The 21,541-nt window shown below is 30.9% G+C and overlaps 1 protein-coding gene across 1 annotated transcript; it reads left to right on the top strand.

Annotated features, from left to right (window-relative positions):
* Positions 1 to 1,388: 1,388 nt before the first annotated feature.
* Positions 1,389 to 21,536, top strand: LOC119838334 (corticotropin-releasing factor-binding protein). Its single transcript, XM_038364248.1, has 7 exons — positions 1,389 to 1,535; positions 9,630 to 9,729; positions 11,219 to 11,379; positions 12,366 to 12,561; positions 14,008 to 14,186; positions 15,719 to 15,827; positions 20,914 to 21,536. The coding sequence occupies exons 1-7, from the start codon at positions 1,467 to 1,469 to the stop codon at positions 21,063 to 21,065; spliced, it is 966 nt and encodes a 321-aa protein (XP_038220176.1). The 5' UTR covers positions 1,389 to 1,466; the 3' UTR covers positions 21,066 to 21,536.
* Positions 21,537 to 21,541: the final 5 nt, after the last annotated feature.

Genomic DNA, 21,541 nt, shown 5'->3' with positions numbered 1-21,541 from the left:
AAAGTAATAATATTGACATTTCTCATCCAAGGGACAGGGACCGAGCAATAAAGATAGCAATAAAGCAGACTTGTTTGAAGTAGCATTTACTCGTCAATTATTATTGACGTACGGTCGAAATTAAAGCCTCTGTCTGTACAGAAATCTATTGTTATTTATTGGTGACAATGCATTTATGGTACTTTTTAGAATATTATTTGTTAATGCGTTTTTGATATTTAATTTCGCTCCATGTAGAAATAGCACCCTTAACCGGACCCTAACGAAATTAATAAATATTGATGTAGCATTTTTTCCATAACAAGTATTCCATACAAAAACGCTTACATTGTTTCAAAAAATATGTGTACCATTTATTGATCTTAAACCTTGATGTAATTAAATTCGAATATAATTACTTTATGACTGTTTATTTGATTAGTCGTATTTTATCAAAGTATATGAAAGTCTTTATGTAACAGCTAACAAGATTATAATACCACGCATACTTTATTGTTATCTCTACGGCAAAGAACGTCACTTACACACACCATTGGATTCATTCTAATGATGATAATTTTAGTTTCATACGATTTGTATACCAGTGATTGAAGCGAAACTTTGCAATACTGATCTGCTGTCTAAAAAAGCAGAAAAGCCTAAGAATTTATTTTAATTTCACCAAATTGGCTTGTTCTTGTACCTACACAGTAATTACCTTCGTTTGAGATCTTATTTCGAGCAGGCAGTTGCTTCAAAATTGGCTAGAACAGGACGCTGCTTCATTAATAGAATCTTGAAAATTGGTTGACTAGAAAGTAAATTGAACAATTATATCAAAATGCTTGGTATTTTAAAGTCCGTTTAAAGGAAAGGCAAATAATTTAAGATTAATAATTTGCATTTGCCATATGAAATATATTTCGAATGGATACAGAACCGAAAGTTTAGATAATCACCTAATTACCAAACAAAATTAACACCTTGCGCTCTGAATATTTGTTCAACAAATAATGCTTTACTGATAACATTGAGATCGCTTCCCAAGGCAACATTTCGCTTTAATAACTATACTGATATGGTTACAGAAATCAGCAACTTATTAAATGAAATAAATAATAAAAAACATAATTTTAAGTATGCTCGTATTTTCTTCATCACTGCTTGTATTTTTTTATTATTTAAGTGTGTATTTTTTATTATTTAGTGATTACTTATTGGACTATGAAAGTATGGAAATAATTATGGACAATATTGTAAACCCATAAACAGAATTGTCAACACAACATTGGCAGTACAAAAATAGGCATAGTAAGGAAACGTAAAGCGCATAGGAGGATGCGCAGTGAATTTGCGACCCTATAAAGGGAGTAGTGAAAAGCTGTCTCCATTCACAACTTGCGGGACGCCGACGTCACTAGTTGCTTCAAGTTTCAGAAGTTTTATTAATAAAATTTTTCATTGTGACTGTATTTAAAAAGTTCGATATGAGAGCGGTGTTCTTCCTAGTGGGTTTGGTGTTCGCATGCAATGGTATTAGTGGCCTGCTTTTGTCGGTGAGTTGAAATATTTAAGTTTCTTTTGAAAATGGATTTCGTATCTATGGTATAAATAGTAAAATAAGTACTAAGTATAGAAAATGTTAAGCGAAATTTATTAAAATTTGTACCTTTACAATGCATTGGATTCATAAAGTATGCCTTAGTATGATGGTGACGAGATTTATGTCCCGTTTGAAACTTTCGTAATAATATCATGAACTTTGGAGCTTACTATTTTTATATACCCCTTTAAAAACGAAAGACTATAAATATCTACCCTGTTACAAATATAATGAAATAAAAACGTTTCATTCTATTAACAATTATGTATTTGTCATATCACTGTAGATTAAACTAATATGAACTTAATATTTCATTCAATAAGATAGAGCCGTTTTTGAGGTACGTCTATTTTTATCAACGATTTTTACGAGTAAACGTGGTCAGAAAATCTACTCATGTATGCACAAAGAAATTTATTATAACTTGTTTTCATTACGGGCTTTTTAATTGTATTTGACCCTTAGTAATACATACATATTAAACTGGAGCTCCATTATTTATATGTGATTAACAATATCGGATTTACTAGGCTATAAAATAAACGAGGATCAGAGTCTATCCATCCCAAAACTGTAATATTGGTTAAATTAGGCATGTTGAAGGATTTTCCGATTTCGATGTAAACCTTTATATAGATTAATCTTCACAGCAATAATGTGTACTATGTATAATGCAATAAAATGTTTAGGAAAATTTATAAATTAGACGTAAAAGATATTTTAAGAATGATCTTTTAGTTAAATGCGCTTAAAAAAAAATCTTTTACTCTAAATTTTTCACTGGCAGCCTATAAAGTCGTTCCACATCTTATAAAATTTATATAATATAAAAGCTTTTCGCATAATATGCACGTAAATTAACATAGTTTGAACATTTACTAATTGATCAAATTATGTAATTCACTTGTTTATCTACGTTGGCAAATCTCGCGACAACCTTTTACATTATCTAAATTGTGTCGAATGTGAAATGACGTTGTAAGATTGATATCTTTTTAAACTTTTACTGATGTAAAAGTTAATTTTTTTCTTTTTAGTACATTCAAATAAAAGCATATTTCAAAAAAGTTTTTACTGTATTATGTTTCTTTTTAGTTGTTGTTGGATAAGTTTCTCGGTTTGTTTTAGCATAAATTTAAAAGTATGTATTAAAATAAATGTTGGGTACCCATAGTCTAATTCACTACCAGGTTTACTTTTTTGATAATTTATACGTCAGATATTCATAAAGATATATACCTACCATACTTTTAATAATATTCTGTTAAAAATTGTTGCTTCTCTGTATTGAAATCGCATCAAAAATAAAATTCTTGGAAATGAGTTTATTTAATCACTTCTCTTTTTAGCTTTAAATACGTTGACGACGAACCAATCAAAGCTTTTAGAAATATCAATCGTTAGATCATTTTAATATCTCAGAAATGTAGTCCTTTCTATAAAAAATATAATCGTTTTCCTTTTAAAGTCGCGCTTTTCACAAATGGCTGACTGCTTATTTGAGACGAAACAAATTTACTGAATAATAAATGTCATTTCAACATTCTGTGATGAATAAGTGTAGAAGAAGACAGTTATTTATTAATTACTGAAGTGAACATTTCATGAACATACATACATTACACTTCTACTCAATTAAAACACACACTTTTCAGTCCCACAAATTTGCTACAGTTAAAATTTATTATGAAACATTATTATCTACAATTCATATTTAGTTTACTTCATAAACATTATGTTATGTACATATTTTACTATATATACTACTGTTATTAATTAATATGTTTAAAATAAACGATTTTAGTGCATTTTTAAACGCATTTATTTTATTTAAAAATGAAAAGGATGCACTAAAACACGTAAGGTATACTAAAAATATTTTGTACATATCATATACATACATATTAAGTAAATCGAATATAATAAATACATACATATTAAGGTCACAATACATATTAATTGTTTAGAACCAGTTATTTTTAAAATTAATTATTGGTTTATAGTTGATCTTTTAGTTGACAGTCTGTAGGGTTGTGTGTCGATATTCGCAATGCATATACCAATAAAGTTTTGAAGAGATCAAAATGCGATCGTGTTTTACTGACACGGGATTTATAACCACGCTTTCAGCTTAGGTATATAAAAGTTAGCACGCCTCGTAAAAATAACAATTGAGTTAGTAGAATCGCGTGTTTGTTCTCCTGTTATACTTCTGTTAACTAATCCCACTTGCAGAATGTAAGAAATGTAGGCCACTTTGTATCTTGTAATCATAAGCTGTTTATAGGTGAAAGAATAAACATCCACTAATTTGAGGTTATTGAGGTAATAATATAATGTCATTGGGAATAGGCAATATAAAAGGTTTATTTGGGCTCTAATCAAAGTATGGTTAGGTGAATATCACTTCTGATATGTACCGTAATGGGAGATCCTTAAAATATTTGTTTCTAGCATTGTAGTACATGATGATATGATAGTGGCAGATAGACAGAGGGACGGAAATTGTTGTATTATACCTTAAAACCCTTAACCCTACAAAATCGTACAAGTGTTGAAAAAGACAATATTACAGAAACTAGTTGCGTGAATCATGATTTAAAAAAAGGTTGATATGAGCAATGTTATAGAAACTAAACTTATCAAGTGTTTTATTCGACTACACAGTAACCTCTGTCGGTCGTCGAGACGCACATTCTAGGCACCGCTTTATAGTGGCTGTACCATGTACCCGGACTAAGCGGTTCGACTCTTCATACTTTATTCGAACGGGATGTAATCTGGGGATTTTCAAAAGTAAAGTGAACAGGTACCTTCTAGGAAAGCGCGCTCCATCTTAGCGCGCTTCATACATCTACGCTTACCAGCGGGCGAGATATTAGTCAAGCGCTTCCCTATCTCACAAAAAAACCTGATACTTTGACACTTATTCGAAACGATGACTTATAATAATTCCATCACAAACAGCTACTAAATTTCGACTGAAAATCAAAAAATTGTAAAAAAGGGTTACTTCTCTAGGACTTACTGCCAAGCAAGGGCACTTCAATTACTTTATGCACGTAGATCAAGACAAGAGATTACCCGTAAAGCTGACCACCTCCTTCGTTTAACGTATTATCAATGCATTGCATACTTAATAAATGGATAAGCATTAACGCAGGGTCAATGAACATTTTTAGAGCATTCTTGAATAAATCAAAATGATCCTATGAGTATTGATTAAATAAATATCTAGTTTGTAGCTACATATTATCTAAAATGTGTCAAATAGTGCTATATTACACATTACCGTGTGTTGCGAATTGCGTTTTACGAGCTGTGTATTTTATGGCAATAAATATTGAAATATTGGCATAGGATGGATACTATTTTTATTAGGGACTAAAATGTGTTCACCCACAATTCGACTGTGTGGGTAATATGACATGCTACAATTTATTCCCAAATACCGTTGTAACTCTTCGTATAACAGATAGTTCGGTATTTTAAGATGTTATGAAAGTAAATAAAGAGCATATGAAATTATGTTGAATATTTTATTTCTACTATTAATCGTGTTTCGCTTTTTTGATGTATCATGGAAGTGCAACCATAATAGGCTTTGGTTTAATTATTAAAGCGAGAATTTAAAAATTGACAACTTCATATAACTACTGTATAGAATAAAAGTATTGAAAATCATTGCCCCAAAGCTAGGAACATCATAATTGACATTTAAAGACGTAGTTAGACTAGTTTTGTCATAACAATTGCTCATAGAGGCATTATATAGTTTTTCTATTTCAATACTTAATCGATTTCCGCCCTCGGCCGCAATTGTACAGCCAAAGGTTAATATCTATGGTGTATACGTATTATGTTATCTGTGCATGGGCACAGATAACATAATTTCCCATGGGGGAATGAAATGTTGCACAACTGTAAAAAGTAGAATTTGCCTCTAGGTTTACAATTATGATCTCTATACACAAAGATTATGTACAACAAACCACTAAATTGCTTTGTTGTACATAAAAGAAACACAAACAAACAAAAGAAAGAAATAGCCTCACTGTCTAATTTATAATATTAGTAAAGATTTTATAGCAACTTTAAATAGGGCTTCAATAATTAATAATTAATTAGTTAATTATGTACCAACATTGGAGTCTCGATCACGCTACTTTTGAAATTTCAAAGTTTAATTAAACACGTTAGCAAAAGTTAAATATTATTCCTGTGTGTTATTTATTAACGAAAATTTTGGTACACTAGTTAAATGAAAGGAATTTACAATTTATGTATGATAAAAATACAAAGATTTCACCTGTATATTTTGAGCTCAAGGCATTATAATTACAAATGAGCTTTTTTATACGATGGTGTGTAAGGAAACACAGTAGCATGTTATTATTTTACGCTGGTCTTCCGTGGGGTGTGGTACTTCCCCGTTGCGAAATATAGTCACATTGTAATCTCGCTACTGTTAGTGAAACTTAGCCTATACAATTTTTATCAATAAATCAGAACTATCTTCAAAATAAAAATCATTTAAAACAAGATCTGTATGACACATTATAAATTACTAATATATTACTGCGAAAGATTTTTAAAGTCTAGTTGGGAGATAGTTAGGAGGTCTAGTATCCCCTAAAATATAGATATTAAATTTTATTCTAAATTTCAATATTTGTCGAAGAAATGTGTGTAACCACAACCGATCTGACCCTTCAAACTTATCCAATAACATGAATAGTTTTTCGATAGATATTTGCAAAATTCTTCATTTATGCTCCACTCCTATTACTTTATTTAATACGATGCAATTAAATACATATTTATATATTTCCAATTTAATTAAATCTTTTACACAAACAATCTATTAATTTTCACAGTCCCTTTATATAGGTACTTATAATATCGCAATTATATCAGTTTTCCATTTCATTCAGTGACTAGTGCACGTACGTAGATTGGTTTCGAGATTAATTAAAAACTAGAAACTAGAGTAAAGAAAGTCTCAGTCTGCCTGGAAATGAAAGGCTAGTAGTATTGGAATATAAAATAAGCAAGTTCTTGAGTATTACATATTTATAATTTACTAGCTGCGCCTCGCGGTTTCACCCGGGTAAGTACGTATCCTGAAGGAATATCGGGATAAAAAGTAGCCTTTATGTTATTCCAGTTCTCCAGCTATCTACGTACCAAATTTCATTGCAATCGGTTCAGTACTTTTTGCGTGAAAGAACAACAAACACAGACATATCCTTACAAACTTTGGCATTTATAACATTAAGTAGGATAACATACAAACTGAAGTTCATTTGACACATTTCACTTTCCCTTTGTCTTTAGAGACATTTACTATATTATACAAGCGATTTATAATATAAAGAACTGAGATGGTTTCCCGATGGGTTGTCCAAAGGTTGCCTGGCGATGCCGAATGCGATAAGACTGTATTTTGGACCATTTGGTTTTCTATGACTTGGTTTTTTAAGGTGTAAGTGTGGTATTATAAATAAATACAATAAATATAATAAACATTTGCAAAGATAGGGCATTTATTAATGCATTTAAAAGGCAAGGTGCTCCACATCTCAATAAAGATCAGCCTTCTGTGACCTGCGCCAGACACGACTACCACATTTTTCTGTTAATAAGAGTCGCTATTGTTTGTCGAAATCAAACTCGGATTTTCTCAGTTCTTCTATCATGGATAAACTCTAATACCAAAAATGTTAATCGATTGTCCCAAAAACAATTTTGTTATATTCAAATTAATATCAAGAATTTCCAACAGCGAAAAGCGAGTTTATTTTCGTTTATTATTTTAAGTAGACGCATAATTATATTTTTATATCAAAACTGAATTATGCTGTAAGGTGTAAGGGATTATTCAAACGTAAAATTGGATACAAGATAAAGCACGCACCATATTATTATGAAACTCTGAAGCCTACCCAAAAATATCTATTTTCAATCATACTTCACCTTATCTTAAGCAATTGCCCTGAAATATCTCCCTCATACGAGTTTTAAATGACAGCATTACTATGCCAAGATTTATTACGTTATTCGAAGATATGCCTAATATTATTGCGTTTCATTTTGAATAGTTCTATAGGTATTTTTTAAACAACCATTACTTGTCTACATACGTTAAATTCAAAACTTTTGTCCTAATATTTAGTAGGTGATGCGCAACCAAAAAGGTTTAATATAAAATCTTTAATGAATATATAAACGAAACGCTATTTACACTCATTCAACCGATAAATTTCAAGTACATACTCGTATACGTACGCAAATTGAGATCCTGGTTTCATTAACAGAAGTGTTTCGAAAATAAACAAATGTGTTTAACTAAAAACAGCGTTTGTTATACTTATAGTTAGTGCAAATAAACCGTAATATACGCTATCTGAAAAATTAGCACGTGCGACAACAATGGTCTTTATCTGGACAGTAAAAGATTTTAAGCTTATTGTCGTTTCTTTATGGCTATTCTTATAGAATATTTTCTTTCAAATCTTCGCGATCCGTATTATCACGTTCATACTTCTACTGAGAGAGAATGTGCTTTGAATTATGTTTCCGCCTATAATTTTGATAGTGATCGAAATTTATAATCGAACGTTACACCACATTTTGACGGGAGTATTATTGTGTCATAGAAATAACTTTCTATGGCAATAATAAAAACTTCAAATAAAAAAAACCGATACCGTATTGCGGTGGCGGCCATCTTTTTTTTGAAATTTCTCTAATGTACCTACTACTAGTCAAGTCCTTTTTTTGACACAACAATTTATTTTTGAACCAGTTTTTGGTATAATACTGAAACACTATATACTTCATGCGATATTTTTATCATTCATACATAATTTAACATAATATTCTCAACATTATGTTGAAGCGGATACCGAAAAAAATTTAGAAGAAAAATTATAAACAAGCTCTATCAGGCTTTATCTAGGTTGAGGTAGTATCAAAATCATTCGCCTCTAAACTATAGAAACCAGGTAGTAATTAACCATTAGTACATAGTTATGGATAAGGTCATTGAATATGAGGGTATATATCATAATGCATTACGCCCGGGCATTGTGAATAATGGCAAGCTATATCCGAGCAGGAGACGGAAAAAATATCGGTCAAAAGGAAGGAGAAATCTGTAATTAAAAACGTCTTTTATAACTCTGTCCAATAGGTGAAAGACTTTAAGCTAATGGCCGCACAATTTAATTTCTATATATGATATGATATTATCATGTGTGAAAATTTCAACTGTTTATCTAATAATGAGATAAAGCCTAGTGACAGACGAACACACAGTCAAACAGATGGGTGAAGAGACTCCTAGTAAATTAAAGTTCCATTTTATCCTCTGGGTACGGAGCTTTATAAAAAAGATAGAGAAATATGTATTCAAATATATAGTGACGTTTGTTCAGCGTTGTCTATATTTGTAGAAAACTGAACAATTTGATCGCGTGAAACAGACGCATGTTATAAAAAAGGCAAATAATAGAAAAATAACTTTTATATACGACTGCGTAAAATAAATTTCAAAGGATTTTTATTTCATAGCATTTTGTATGAGGCATACTTTAAGTTTTCCATATATTTTTGTATTACTTGTTTATTAATTTAATAAATAGTACAAGCCTTGCTTAGTCAAAGCTATGTTTCTTTTAAAGAACTCCCACGTAATTAATTTATATCTACCTAAGGTCTGCTCGTTTGATTTTGTATAAATCGTTTTTAACAAAATTAGCATTATGAAAAACTATTTTAACTTAAACATGATATTTATTACAAACCACTGTAACAATGGTTTAATAATTTTTATTTTCAACTATCGGCATTCCAAATATAATCATGTAATTTATAATATAATGTTTCAATGTTGTAATCAAATACCCTATTGAAGAAGCAATATGTAATATTCGTGATAAGACTACAGTCTCAGTATAGAAAAGAGACAGTTCTATGAACACTTGATTATTACGAACTTTAAAGTGCCTCAGGTAAAGTTCTAGACTTATGTAATATGACGCAGGGGTTACGTTACGCGTCAAGAGATGCTGCGCCTTTATCATGGTTTTCAAGAGTGCGACGGATGCCTGTACTTACTCACCGCGTCATAGATCCCAATGAAGGTTAGTTGCTTTTAATGTATTTATATATTCTCTTTAATGTGAAGTTCTTTAATAGAGCTAACTGTTATACGTGTTTTATAGAGTGATGAAGGGTGATGATGGAAAGGCGTAATGATCTTATTAATAAAGCATTTAAAAATATTCATATTATCTATTATATTTAATTAAGAGATTCCGTGTGTGGATTCAATTTGCATACTTAAACAAACAACAAACATAAATTTAATACTGATTATTGAGCATTAAATTCTATGAATACTGGACTTCATTTGATAATTAATACAAAAATATCGAATGAACGAATAGGCACGAATTGAAAGTAATCGTAATCATATTAAATGAAATTACTTTGTGATAGTCTACAAACACACTGAGTGATACCTCATCTGGTTATAGTTATTGCTCATATATATTTCAGCGATTATTCACGTAATATTATACGTCTAGCGGGAATTTCACGGGCATCACTATAATCAAGAATTACTTACAAGAATCCAGTATAGCATTTAAATGCTGGAAAATAGCGTAATGCTAAACCCTAATTTTTCCCTAATTAAGACTTTGCATGTAAAACTTTTATAAAGCTAAGCAAGAACAAAATTCGTCGAACCAAATTCATGAATCTGAGATTTTTAATAAACATCGTATACTGTTATAATATCTCTTCAATGTAAAATCAATTTTTCATACTTATAAGCTGAATAAAAAAATAGCATGTAAATTCTATCATAACTAATAGACCAGTAACATTAAAAAATCTATATCTATATAATATAGAACTATCCGCTGGTCCCGTCTTCACTCGGGTTTTCACAGGATAAAAAATATAAAAAGCTCAAGTTATTCGGTAAGGACTTAGTTTTTTTTAATGGTAGAAGAATTTCAATAAAATCCAAACATTACCCACTAAGAACTTTTGAACTCACAAACATTACTTCTTTGTATATTTTTGTATTCACCTGCGCTAACTGCGAAACTATTATCCTTTTCTATTTTCTGTAGTAGCTTTCTTTTCTGTCTATGTCCATACTGAATTTTATTTGAATCAGTTCGGTGATTCGACTAAACGTGGAACAGTTAGCAGCTCAAGTCCTCATATTTTATACCTGTCATGACTTTTAAACGAAATATCCGTTCTAAATAATTTAAGGTTGAATTTACACTTTGAAATCAACCTCATTTATTACAGTATGAGGTTTAATATCCTGATACAAATAAATAATGAAACAGGTAAATTTCATCACTATTGGATTCACCCATACTTTAACTAAAAAAATAATAAAATTTATTATTGTGTTCTAATCACAATAGATGTTTTATTGAGTGTATTTAAAACATTAATATTTTTCATATTCTCATTAGCTTAGCTTTAGCGCATCGTGTCTTGAAAGTTTTATAACACATTAAATATGAATTCAACATACATGCGTATTGCATAACAAACAATTTTACATTACAGCTGAAATTAAAACACTGCCGTTGTTTATAGATTGTTTTATGGTAACATCAGAAGAAGGCGAACTGTTCTTCAAGTCGCCCTCTGATGAACCGGTGGTGTGTGGTATCTACATGATAGCTGAGCCTGATAAGCGAATCCAGGTCACATTCAACTACCTCGACGTGCCTTGCGACAACGGAGGTCTTGTGGCTGTAAGTTATATGTTTACGATTATAGAAACAGCGAAGATTACATATGTATAAAAGTAAATAGATGATATATTTTAAGTCTTCGTAAACTTCGATAATTTACATATATATTACATAATATATTGTCGTAACGTAGATATTAAAACTTACGCGTATCACGCAGTATAATAATAATGTCTCTAGAATTATTTATCTGTATTAACAATAATCAGGTGTATCTTATGCGTCAATATGATACTTCGGTACTTACTATTTATTATAATTATAAAAGATTAATATATATTAGCAATATGAACATTATATTGAAACATAAAAATATAGCTCTAAATTGTCTTCATATGCCATTGGTGTAAATTATGTTTTCATCTTTATCCAAATTAAATTGTTCTATAATTTCAGTAATAATTAAATGATTACTCTTTATTCTATAATATATATATATATATATATATATATATATATATATATATATATATATATATATATATATATATATATATATATATATATATATATATATATATATATATATATATTATTGGTGGAGAAGACTTGACGAATAAAAAGTTTATAAATGATAACAAAAGTATAATGCATTTACCTCAACTGACGGTATGTTATGCCTTCGCACGAGCTCACATAATCTGATAACCTTTGCTACATAACCGAGTTTACCAGTTTTAACGTCATTTAATACAGCTCTCAATAAAGATAAGATAATTAAAAAAAACTATGCTAAACTATACACATGGTAAAACCTTATTTCTATTCATACAACTTTATCATGTTTCTAATTTCGTATCAGCTGAAACGAAAGACTGATTACAAATACAATATTGAAATGTAACACTCTTTGTTTTCGCGATATTGTAATATAACTAATGGCCTATTTTTGGCGCGAAGTTCCATAAAGAAACACATAACTTTGTTTCCTATCGTATTCAACATCACATCCAGAAGTTGTGAATCCAAAAGTCTCATTTTTCTAGTGGATCGATGGGTGGGAGTTAAATGGTCAAGTATGGCCCGCTGACGCCTGGGACGACGACAGAGTGGTCGAGTCCTGTGACAGAAGACCACTGCGAAAACTGATATCTCGACAGAATGCAGCCCTGATACAGTACAGAGTACCGGCAAGAGGAAAAGGGTTTGCTGTCACAATTCGGCATATAAAAAACGCGAGACGTGAGTGAATTTGTAATTAGTTTTATGTGTGACGTTGTCTGTGACAATAATTTGGGATAAATTTAATTAATATGACCCTTGTCCCGTCAAGTTGTTAACTTTTTGGAAGGTTCGACGTGAATTTTACATGTTGTATGACGCATTTGTTACGACGTGATCGACATAAATTAGAAATATGAAGTGACTGTTTGAAAAAAGTTAGGAAATACATAACTAAAAAAACATGTTAATAAGCTTTTTGTTAGATCTTCATGTCGTATTTTTTTGATAAACAATTAATTATTTTTCGTCACTAAAATAACTCCTCTGTTTGAATTTAGTTTCTGTAGTTGCTACAAAATTCAAACGTAATTTATTTCCTAAGCCATGTCCAAATAGTTTCCTTATCGGTTGCTACGACACTGCTAAAATGAAAGGAAAAAGGACATTGTCCATTGTAAATGAATCCAAGTAAATTACAAAAGAGAACTGTTTATAAATGTATCGTGAAAAATGGTTCAAGATTCAACTCATAGATTATCCATTGTCCTTAAATAACAGTCTGTAATTCGCAATACAATGTAACTTAATATTTCTCATATAAAATAATATTGATTTACAAATTGTTTTCCAGAACAAGGTGACGATTCTTAATTCGATTCGACTCTTAATTATTTCTGTGTAACTAGACATTGAATTATAGAAAACAATTGGGATTCAATTTGTCGCCACACAAATAAAATTAATTGTAAATAGATTTCAAATTAAGTGCTTTGTGTTTACTTTATTACGTGCTGAGTTGTATATTTGATGGCATTATATAATATAATGATGTCTTTTAATGATTGAGTGCGTTCAAATTGCAATTGAAATACACAAACGTATAAATGTACGAATAAATATTGTATAAATAATTTGGAGAAAAACTATTATTAAATTGATAACGAAATGCAGTGATGGAAGAGTGGTAAGGAAGGTCCTCGGACTTAAAATGGTTAAGTCGGGGGTTCGAAACCATGTCCCAAATTTATAACTTAAAATATTATAAGACCCTCATTAAATTGCAAAATATTATTATCGGGTTATATAGCTGGACAAGTTGTTAACTCTAGGAATTTTTTTTTCAAGGTTTCCATTATGTAAATATATATTCAATCACGTATTTAGGTACATATCTTCAATTTCAGATACGTAACTTACACAATGAAAACAAAGATTAGTTGAGATTAAACGATGATATAAACAGGGTTATATCTATCGGAATTTGTTTATGCATTCAGTATTTTTACATTTGAGAAAGTATATTTTTTATTATCAATAAGTTGTACAGTTTAAAAAAGTCATGGGTCATAAAAATTATTCAACCGTAAAAGAAAAGAAAGAATTATATTTACTCATTATTAAGTAAAGTGGGTCACTCTGCAAGTCAATAAAATACATTTAAATACAAACAATGATTTGTTTTAGCCTGTAACTTAATGCTGTTCGGCTCGGAGGGTGTATACACGTTACGCAATCACGGAGAGACGGGCAATTGTTCCCTGATTGCTATTTCTCCCTCCACGGTACACGTCCTGGACCTCAACGTCGGCCAGACTGTGAAGAGGGGGACATTACTGAACATGGAGACGGGAACCCTGCATCGAGTGAGTAGAGTATACGTTTCTTTATGTACTTACTAATCGCTTGGTCAAAATGTATAGAAATTCTGAAGTATGCGATGAATGATATGAGTTAATAAGTAATAATTGAATGCTTTTTAACGGATTTTAAGCTCGATCTATTCGTTTTATATTTATATTATATAACCCGACATTTCAAAGACTATATTAAGCGTGATCAGGGGGAGATAATTTGAATCAATTAAAATGAATGACTATGTTAAAGTCCACAATATTTAATATGAATAAAATAAAGATCTATGTTAAATTTACCTCAATAGTTCATCGTTTTAGTTTAAAAATGATGCTACTAGTGAAAGCAAATGAGAGTTTGAATGTATGTGTGTGATAAAAAGAAGGAAAAAAAATAAAATGCCTTCTACTCTGTACAAAGATATTGTGGTATAAACAAAAAGGTACAGCCTAGTCAACTGGAAGAAAAATGATCTTTATTGACCTTTGAACTTATTTTTCGATTCACCATCCTAACAATCGTATAATGCTTTTAAATTAATTGGAAATGCTTTCGCCACATTTGCTTTTTAATGCAGCCATTTCCACTTTAATGAGGAGATCATTTATTTATTACGATGTTGGCATAAAAAATATGCACGTGGATGTCTTATAAAAATTTCATAGACGCTGATACTATTGAGTGAGTGTGTAATTGTATAGTAGATTTGATAATTTTTACTCGCTTTTGGATCTTAATCGTTATTTAATGAACTCAAACTCAAACAGTCATTAACATTTTCGTGAGGAACACGGTTTGAATTCCTGTATTATAAAAATCACCGATTCCGAAAGCTTTTTCTACTGGATTTGTTATTCATATCTATATAAACACGACATGAAATAGTTTGTGTGGCATTAATTTGTGTCCTCCTTATCTAACATCGGTTTTTGAAAAGTTCATAGATTCGAGTTTAATTATGAATTACTAGACGATCGTCCCGGCTCCGTTCGGATATCAAGATTCATGTTTTATCCTAAGGCCCTTTAATCGGGATAAAAAGTATCCTATCAGCCAAGTCAGCTCATACCCTGTCTGAATATCGAATTATATCAAAATCCGTTCTGTAGTTTCAGCGTGATTGACAGACAAACATCCAAACAAACTTTAACATTTATAATATTAGTGTGATGATATTATAGTGCTGCATTACCGGTGGTAACGTTGCAGTTGTCTGAGAGCTGCCAATGAATTTTTTCTGTTCTTGACATCATTTCCTTTAAATTATATAAAGTTAATTTAAAACTTATAGCGGCAACAGTTATTAACAAATGAGTTATAGAAAGAAAGAAAAATAACACAATAAATAAATCTCCCGATATGCACGCATATACATGTTGTATACGCGTGCATATTTGTGAGAATCAGTTCATTCATTACGGAGAAGTATGGTAACCAGCATCGTGAAACGAGAATTTTATATACATAGAAATTGTAAATCTTGTGTTCTATATTATAAATACGTATACATAAGTGTTAATTAGAGGGTATTTCGCCCTGTTAGTGCACAAAGCGGGGATTACATGACTTCGTGGACATAGGCGGCGCCAGTGGGCTCGACCATACAAATATGGAGATTTTCGACAGCGTGTGCGGACTGGACTCTAATGAAGGTAATGCTAACAGTTAAACAATTTATTTATTTAAGAATTTCCAACAAAGAGTACACATTAGATTTTTTATAACTTACTCAGACACATGGTCGTCTATGCCTTTATTGTTGGGAAATTACAGCATATTTAATTCATTGACAATATGTCAAAAATATATTGGCGATTTAATCTAGACTACTTAGAAAATGAAAACCTCGATACCATATTTTCTTGATTAAAATATAAACTTAAACATTTACTTACTAATAATATGAATATAATTACTCATACTAACACATACACACACAAATTTTATTTTATTTAATTTATATAATAATCGACAACAAAACATAAATAAGAAAGTAAAAACTAATTTAATAATATCTCTAAAATTTCACTCGAACATTTTTTTGGTAAAAATTTATTACGATTGTAATTTAAGAAATGTTTTAAGTGTTGACGTCCTAGTGTACCATTGGAATTTGGATTGTATTAAAAAAAGGAACCGCTTTACGATATATGTAAGAAAAAATTTTCAGCCGATTTTAAAAAGAAAGTTCCCGATTCGACTGTATTTTTTTGTTGATTCTTTTTTCATTTGAAAACTGGTTCCTGCCCTGTGGTCCTATTTTAATTTTGTCTAGTTCTGACAATATGAAGACAGTTGCGCTTTTTGCTAAAAAAATATTTCTTAAAAATAATACATACAACCTACTATCACTAAGTGAATAACCTACTAACTAGAAATGTATTTGATAGTGTTTTCATTGTTCAGTGTGAGATTTGAAACTTCAAAACTTCTATGCGAATCGACAAAATGTTATTGTAATGACTATCTTTACCAATCGTGAACTTTTTATGCAACACTTTTATGTAATAAAACTTTTAGGCAATTTAATGCCAATAAAACTATGGTATGGTATATAATGGTCCAGCTATTTTGGGGTTTGATCGGATCAAATAGATCGACAGCTATTAACTTCATAAATTAAATGAAGGAACGTTTAAAGTATGCATATTTCATGATTCCACTAAAACATAAATCGAGGTGACTGAAATAGGATTGATTGGCAGTTGGCAGCCTGATCTTGAAGGACGTTTGATTGATGAATGATCTAGAGAAAAAGAAATGGCTTTTCAAGTTGCATTTATAATTTATATTTTCTTACTGGAAATCGTTTTCATTCATTAAAAGTTTCTACTAGAAACTTCGTTTCGGTAATCTCCTTTAAGTTGTAAAATTTTGGACGATTCGAAATATTGCTTCGCGAATATAATATTTAAAAAAACTAAAGCATTAAACTAATATATGGTTTTATGTTATCTGTGCTAATATGTGACAATGAAGTATTTTATGATATGATTTTTGTGTCTGGAGTTAGTTAGGATGCTATAGAGTGATATAGGTTATTTTTGACCGCGGTGAAAATCGAATCCCGTTGGGAATTTCTTTACACAACGTGGGCAGAGCCGTGAGCGGAAAGCTAGGTTTAAATAAATGCAGAATATTTGATTTATCTTAAATGTAAAATTAAAGTAATCTGTAGTTTAAGAAGCTATTATAAATATAAAAGATATCTTCATATCTCAAGTAGATATGAAGGTATCAATTAATAAATTCATCTAATGTAATTAGTATTTTCTTTCTTTGAGTATACAAAATAATGGTCATTCAATAAAACAATTCAAACACAATCATCAGCCCTTTGTTTGAAAAGTTTGATTGCAGAATTTTTATTTATTTATTTTTATTCTGTTTGACAATGGTTAACCAAATAATTTATTGTTCAGATCGTGTATTGTTATTGTAACGAGCGAGAAAAATGATTGCTGTGTAAATATTTAATTGATTATTATGTGACGTCATAACGTTGTTGGCCAACTTTTCTGTAGAAATTTGCATAGAACTTATGTTTTTTATTACGGACTGTCAGACGCTTGCAGAGCATTAAAGATTGATTGATTAAGGCATCCGTCTTAGATAATACTTGAGGAATTAAAATAAATATTCAGTTGTTTTTTTTTTTATTACTTTGACACATTATCACGGCCGCTACAATCGGTGAAAGAAAGTGGGAAAAATGTTTGCATACTCAGTACTTATAGTGAGATGTAACACATTTATATAGTTCTTATCATTTATTAATTTGATCACTTTTTATACAGGTTAAAATAATATTTAATTTAAATCCTTTAATTTAAACCTGAGAGTCAAATAAAATTTAACAGTCTACTAAAAGCTTGCACGTATTTAAAACAATTAACCCTCTACGCAAAAACAAACAAGTTTGACGTCCTCTTCCGACATATTATCTTAGCTCTCAAACAGATTGCGACGCGGTTTCTTTCATTTCCTTGCAGTTGTTCTTGGCTATGTTTAATGAAAATCGATCTAAATTGACGTCTCCCACAAAATTTCAGATTCAATATTATACAACAATTCCCTCAATTTTGATATCAAGTCAAGGGGCATGACTAGTAAAATACTAAACAGTATACTTATATATTTCAAATCGAACATGGCCGTCGATAGAAAATAAGTTCGGGCGTTTTTTAAATTTTTCAAATAATGGTTCTCATAAATCGAGGCGATCGGAAAATTAAATAAAGTATTCCGTTTTTAGCATCAAAGCTATTTGTACTGAATAAATAAAAAGTCGATAATGGCTGCCTGTTAAACAAGGTGCACTTAAAATCCAATTATTGTCAGTCTATAGACGTTGAGATGACGTCATCAATTTTCCTTATGCCACGATAACATTTTTTTTGTCTCTATAGTGTTTAAGATGAAATATAATTTGTGAAGTGCACTTTATTCCTGATAGTTAATATAATGTAATAATTATATGTAACAGTAAGAAGAAAATTAAAAAAAAAACAAAGTTATAGATACCCGTATACATAATATTAAAGTATTACCTTTTTTGGTGGGCAATTTTTAACATAAAAAGCTGTTGATGATCCCTTCTTCGTGTTCATTTAAATCTGCTTAAAGTTGGAACAGCCTTTGAAATTAATAGACTACGACATTGGGACAATAGTCAGACAGACAGACAATGCGTAATACTTTTATAATAGACTGGCGATCCGCCCTGACTTCATCTGCGATACATATATCGTTTATAGGACAGCGATCAGGTACCTATTCAGCGGTGAAACAATGTTTGAAATCGGTATAGCTGTTCTAGAAGTTTATTAAAACTTCTAATAAAAGTAACTAACCAAATATGAAATTGATATTAGTAGTGATCATTATATATATACTATTTCTATCAATTTATTTACACTGTCTTTTACTCTCTTTGATTAGTGATAAGATATGTTATAAATATATAATATATATATATTGTATAAATTTTCATTATTTTATATATAGTTTGTTGGCGATGCGCTTTTTAACCAAGTCTTCAATTAAGAATTTGTTTAATGTTATAAATATTGCCTTAAGCAGTGGTGGCTCAGTGGTGGGGACTTCGGAGTTAAAATCGCCAAGTCGGGGTTCGAGAACAGACGAGCGTGCAGGAAATAAACTGATTTTTTTTCAATTTATCTGCGCGTGTGTAATGTCACCAATACTCAAAACGGTGAGGGAACATCGTAAGGAAACCGGCATGTCCAAGAATCAAAACTTTGACGACATGTGACAACTGTCAACCCGAACTTGGCCACCGTGGTGGATTACGGCCTGAACCCTCATAGGAGGCCTGTGTCCCAACAGTGGAAACATATATGGGCTGATGATGATGAACTATGACTTAGACATTTGACAAAATTATTCTTCTTAATTTAATATTTAATTAACCTATTTTTAATTAATTATCCTCTATTAAAATGGGGCACGTGTTACAATTTTTTTGGCATAATAAATATAATATTTCCTAATGCATTGTTCTTAACAATTTTTCAAAATGAACGCTATAGTTTATTAGAACATGTCGATGTAAATTAGAAGTAAAATTGTTGTATGTTATAGAGTTCTGGATATACTTTTTAAGTAGGAATGCAAATACGTGTCTGAATAGTTACTATCATTGCAATGTATATTGACTTTTATATTCCCAAGTGCTTCCGTCTCTTATCATTTGTCAATATTCATAGCGCTTTTTTATTAAAATATTATAGTTATAAAATTTACTTGTTATATTATAATATAAAGATTGTCTAAGTATATGGTGGGAGTCGAGCACACGTCGGCACGAATTGCGAGAATTGGCGCCAAGGAAGCTACCGTAGCCCCACAGTAGTATGCTGTGTTTCGTTCCACCGCCTCCTTGGCACAGTGGTTAACGCGTGAGCGTGGAGCCGAGGGGTCCTGGGTTCAATTCCCGGTGGGGACGCACAAAAAAAAAATGTCTCGGTCTGGCAGGACACAGAAGGCTACTTGTCCGTAAAGAAAATCGATCAGTGAAACAGATGGACATCATCTGCCCCATACCCCAGTAGGGGGCACGGGACTTCACATGTGTTTCGTTCAGTGGAGCTGGATAATTGCATCCTATTCCTTATTCCCAGTCCATTCCTTTATTCCCGTCGAAAATTCTTTCTTTATTGCGTATCCCTTAAAAGCGGTCAACCCATTTGCAGCGGCCTACACTCTAGAAATGTTTATGGGCGGTGGTGATCACTTACCCTCAGGCGAACTACCAGCTCGGTTGTCCGTTATCACGTAAAACATTAAACGTAAAGAAAATATTTAAATAACACAAAAATAAATAAAAGCATAATTTATTCATGTTGTTTTAAGATACAACGAAGGTTTTTTTAAATATATCTACTATTCAACAAAAAAGGCATAGATAACTAGATGAGACCAGGATAATTAAGATAAAATTAGACGCAAAAGAAAGATATTTCCATGGGAATGAGATATTTCACTTATTTCTAACAACATTTAAAAAATTATGCACAAGACGATGTTTTGTACTTTTTGATTCAGTATTTAACAAACGCAGATGCATTTTTGCATGTTGGTATGTCTGTCTTATTCTTTACGTCTGTTCTCTCTTGATCTACTTTTCTTAGTTTTAGATAATTGAGCGATAACATCTTATAATTAGGGACTATAATTCTTTCTATATGATAAAATTTAAAAAATCTCTGTTTCCAGCCCGTCGTCCTATTTCCATAGCCTGTGAAGATACAGTGGTGCGGCTTGCATCCAGCGGCCGCTTCCAAAACTCGGTGACCCTGGCCTTCTCTCCACTTCCCATGGAGCACATAGAACACGCTGATCTAATCTGTGGCCTGAACGACGTTTAAACTAATTTCGAACACCCGTCTAGTGATTTCCCTCAAAAACTTTTACAATATTTGTTGTATCATTGTTTTGTAAATTTAAACCAGTAACAATTTTAACAAATTATTGTGAAGAAGACATGTGCTTAAAGCAGTGAAAGGTTGTAGTCGTGTTTCACCACCAAGTTTTATAGTAAAAGATCAGATGCGGCATGAAGGTTAGACAATTACGACAAATATCAGATATATAGAAAAAAACTTACCTACTTGGTATGCAATATATATCGATACAAAATGAATCATATATTATAATCCACGAAATTCTTTCTAGCTGTTAAAGTGTTCTTACACCAATCGTTTATAGTAAAATGGCTTGAGAATATTTAATGTGAGCGTAGTGATGTAACAAGTATGTAATTAGTGAAACCATTTATTCTAGTCAAAGGTGTTAAGAGATATCCTCCCAAAGTCCCAATAAAAGTAATTCATCAAAAATTTGT

Source organism: Zerene cesonia, unplaced genomic scaffold (genome assembly GCF_012273895.1).
Source record: "Zerene cesonia ecotype Mississippi unplaced genomic scaffold, Zerene_cesonia_1.1 Zces_u002, whole genome shotgun sequence".
NCBI lineage: Eukaryota > Metazoa > Arthropoda > Insecta > Lepidoptera > Pieridae > Zerene > Zerene cesonia.
This window is presented reverse-complemented; position numbering and strand designations above follow the sequence as displayed.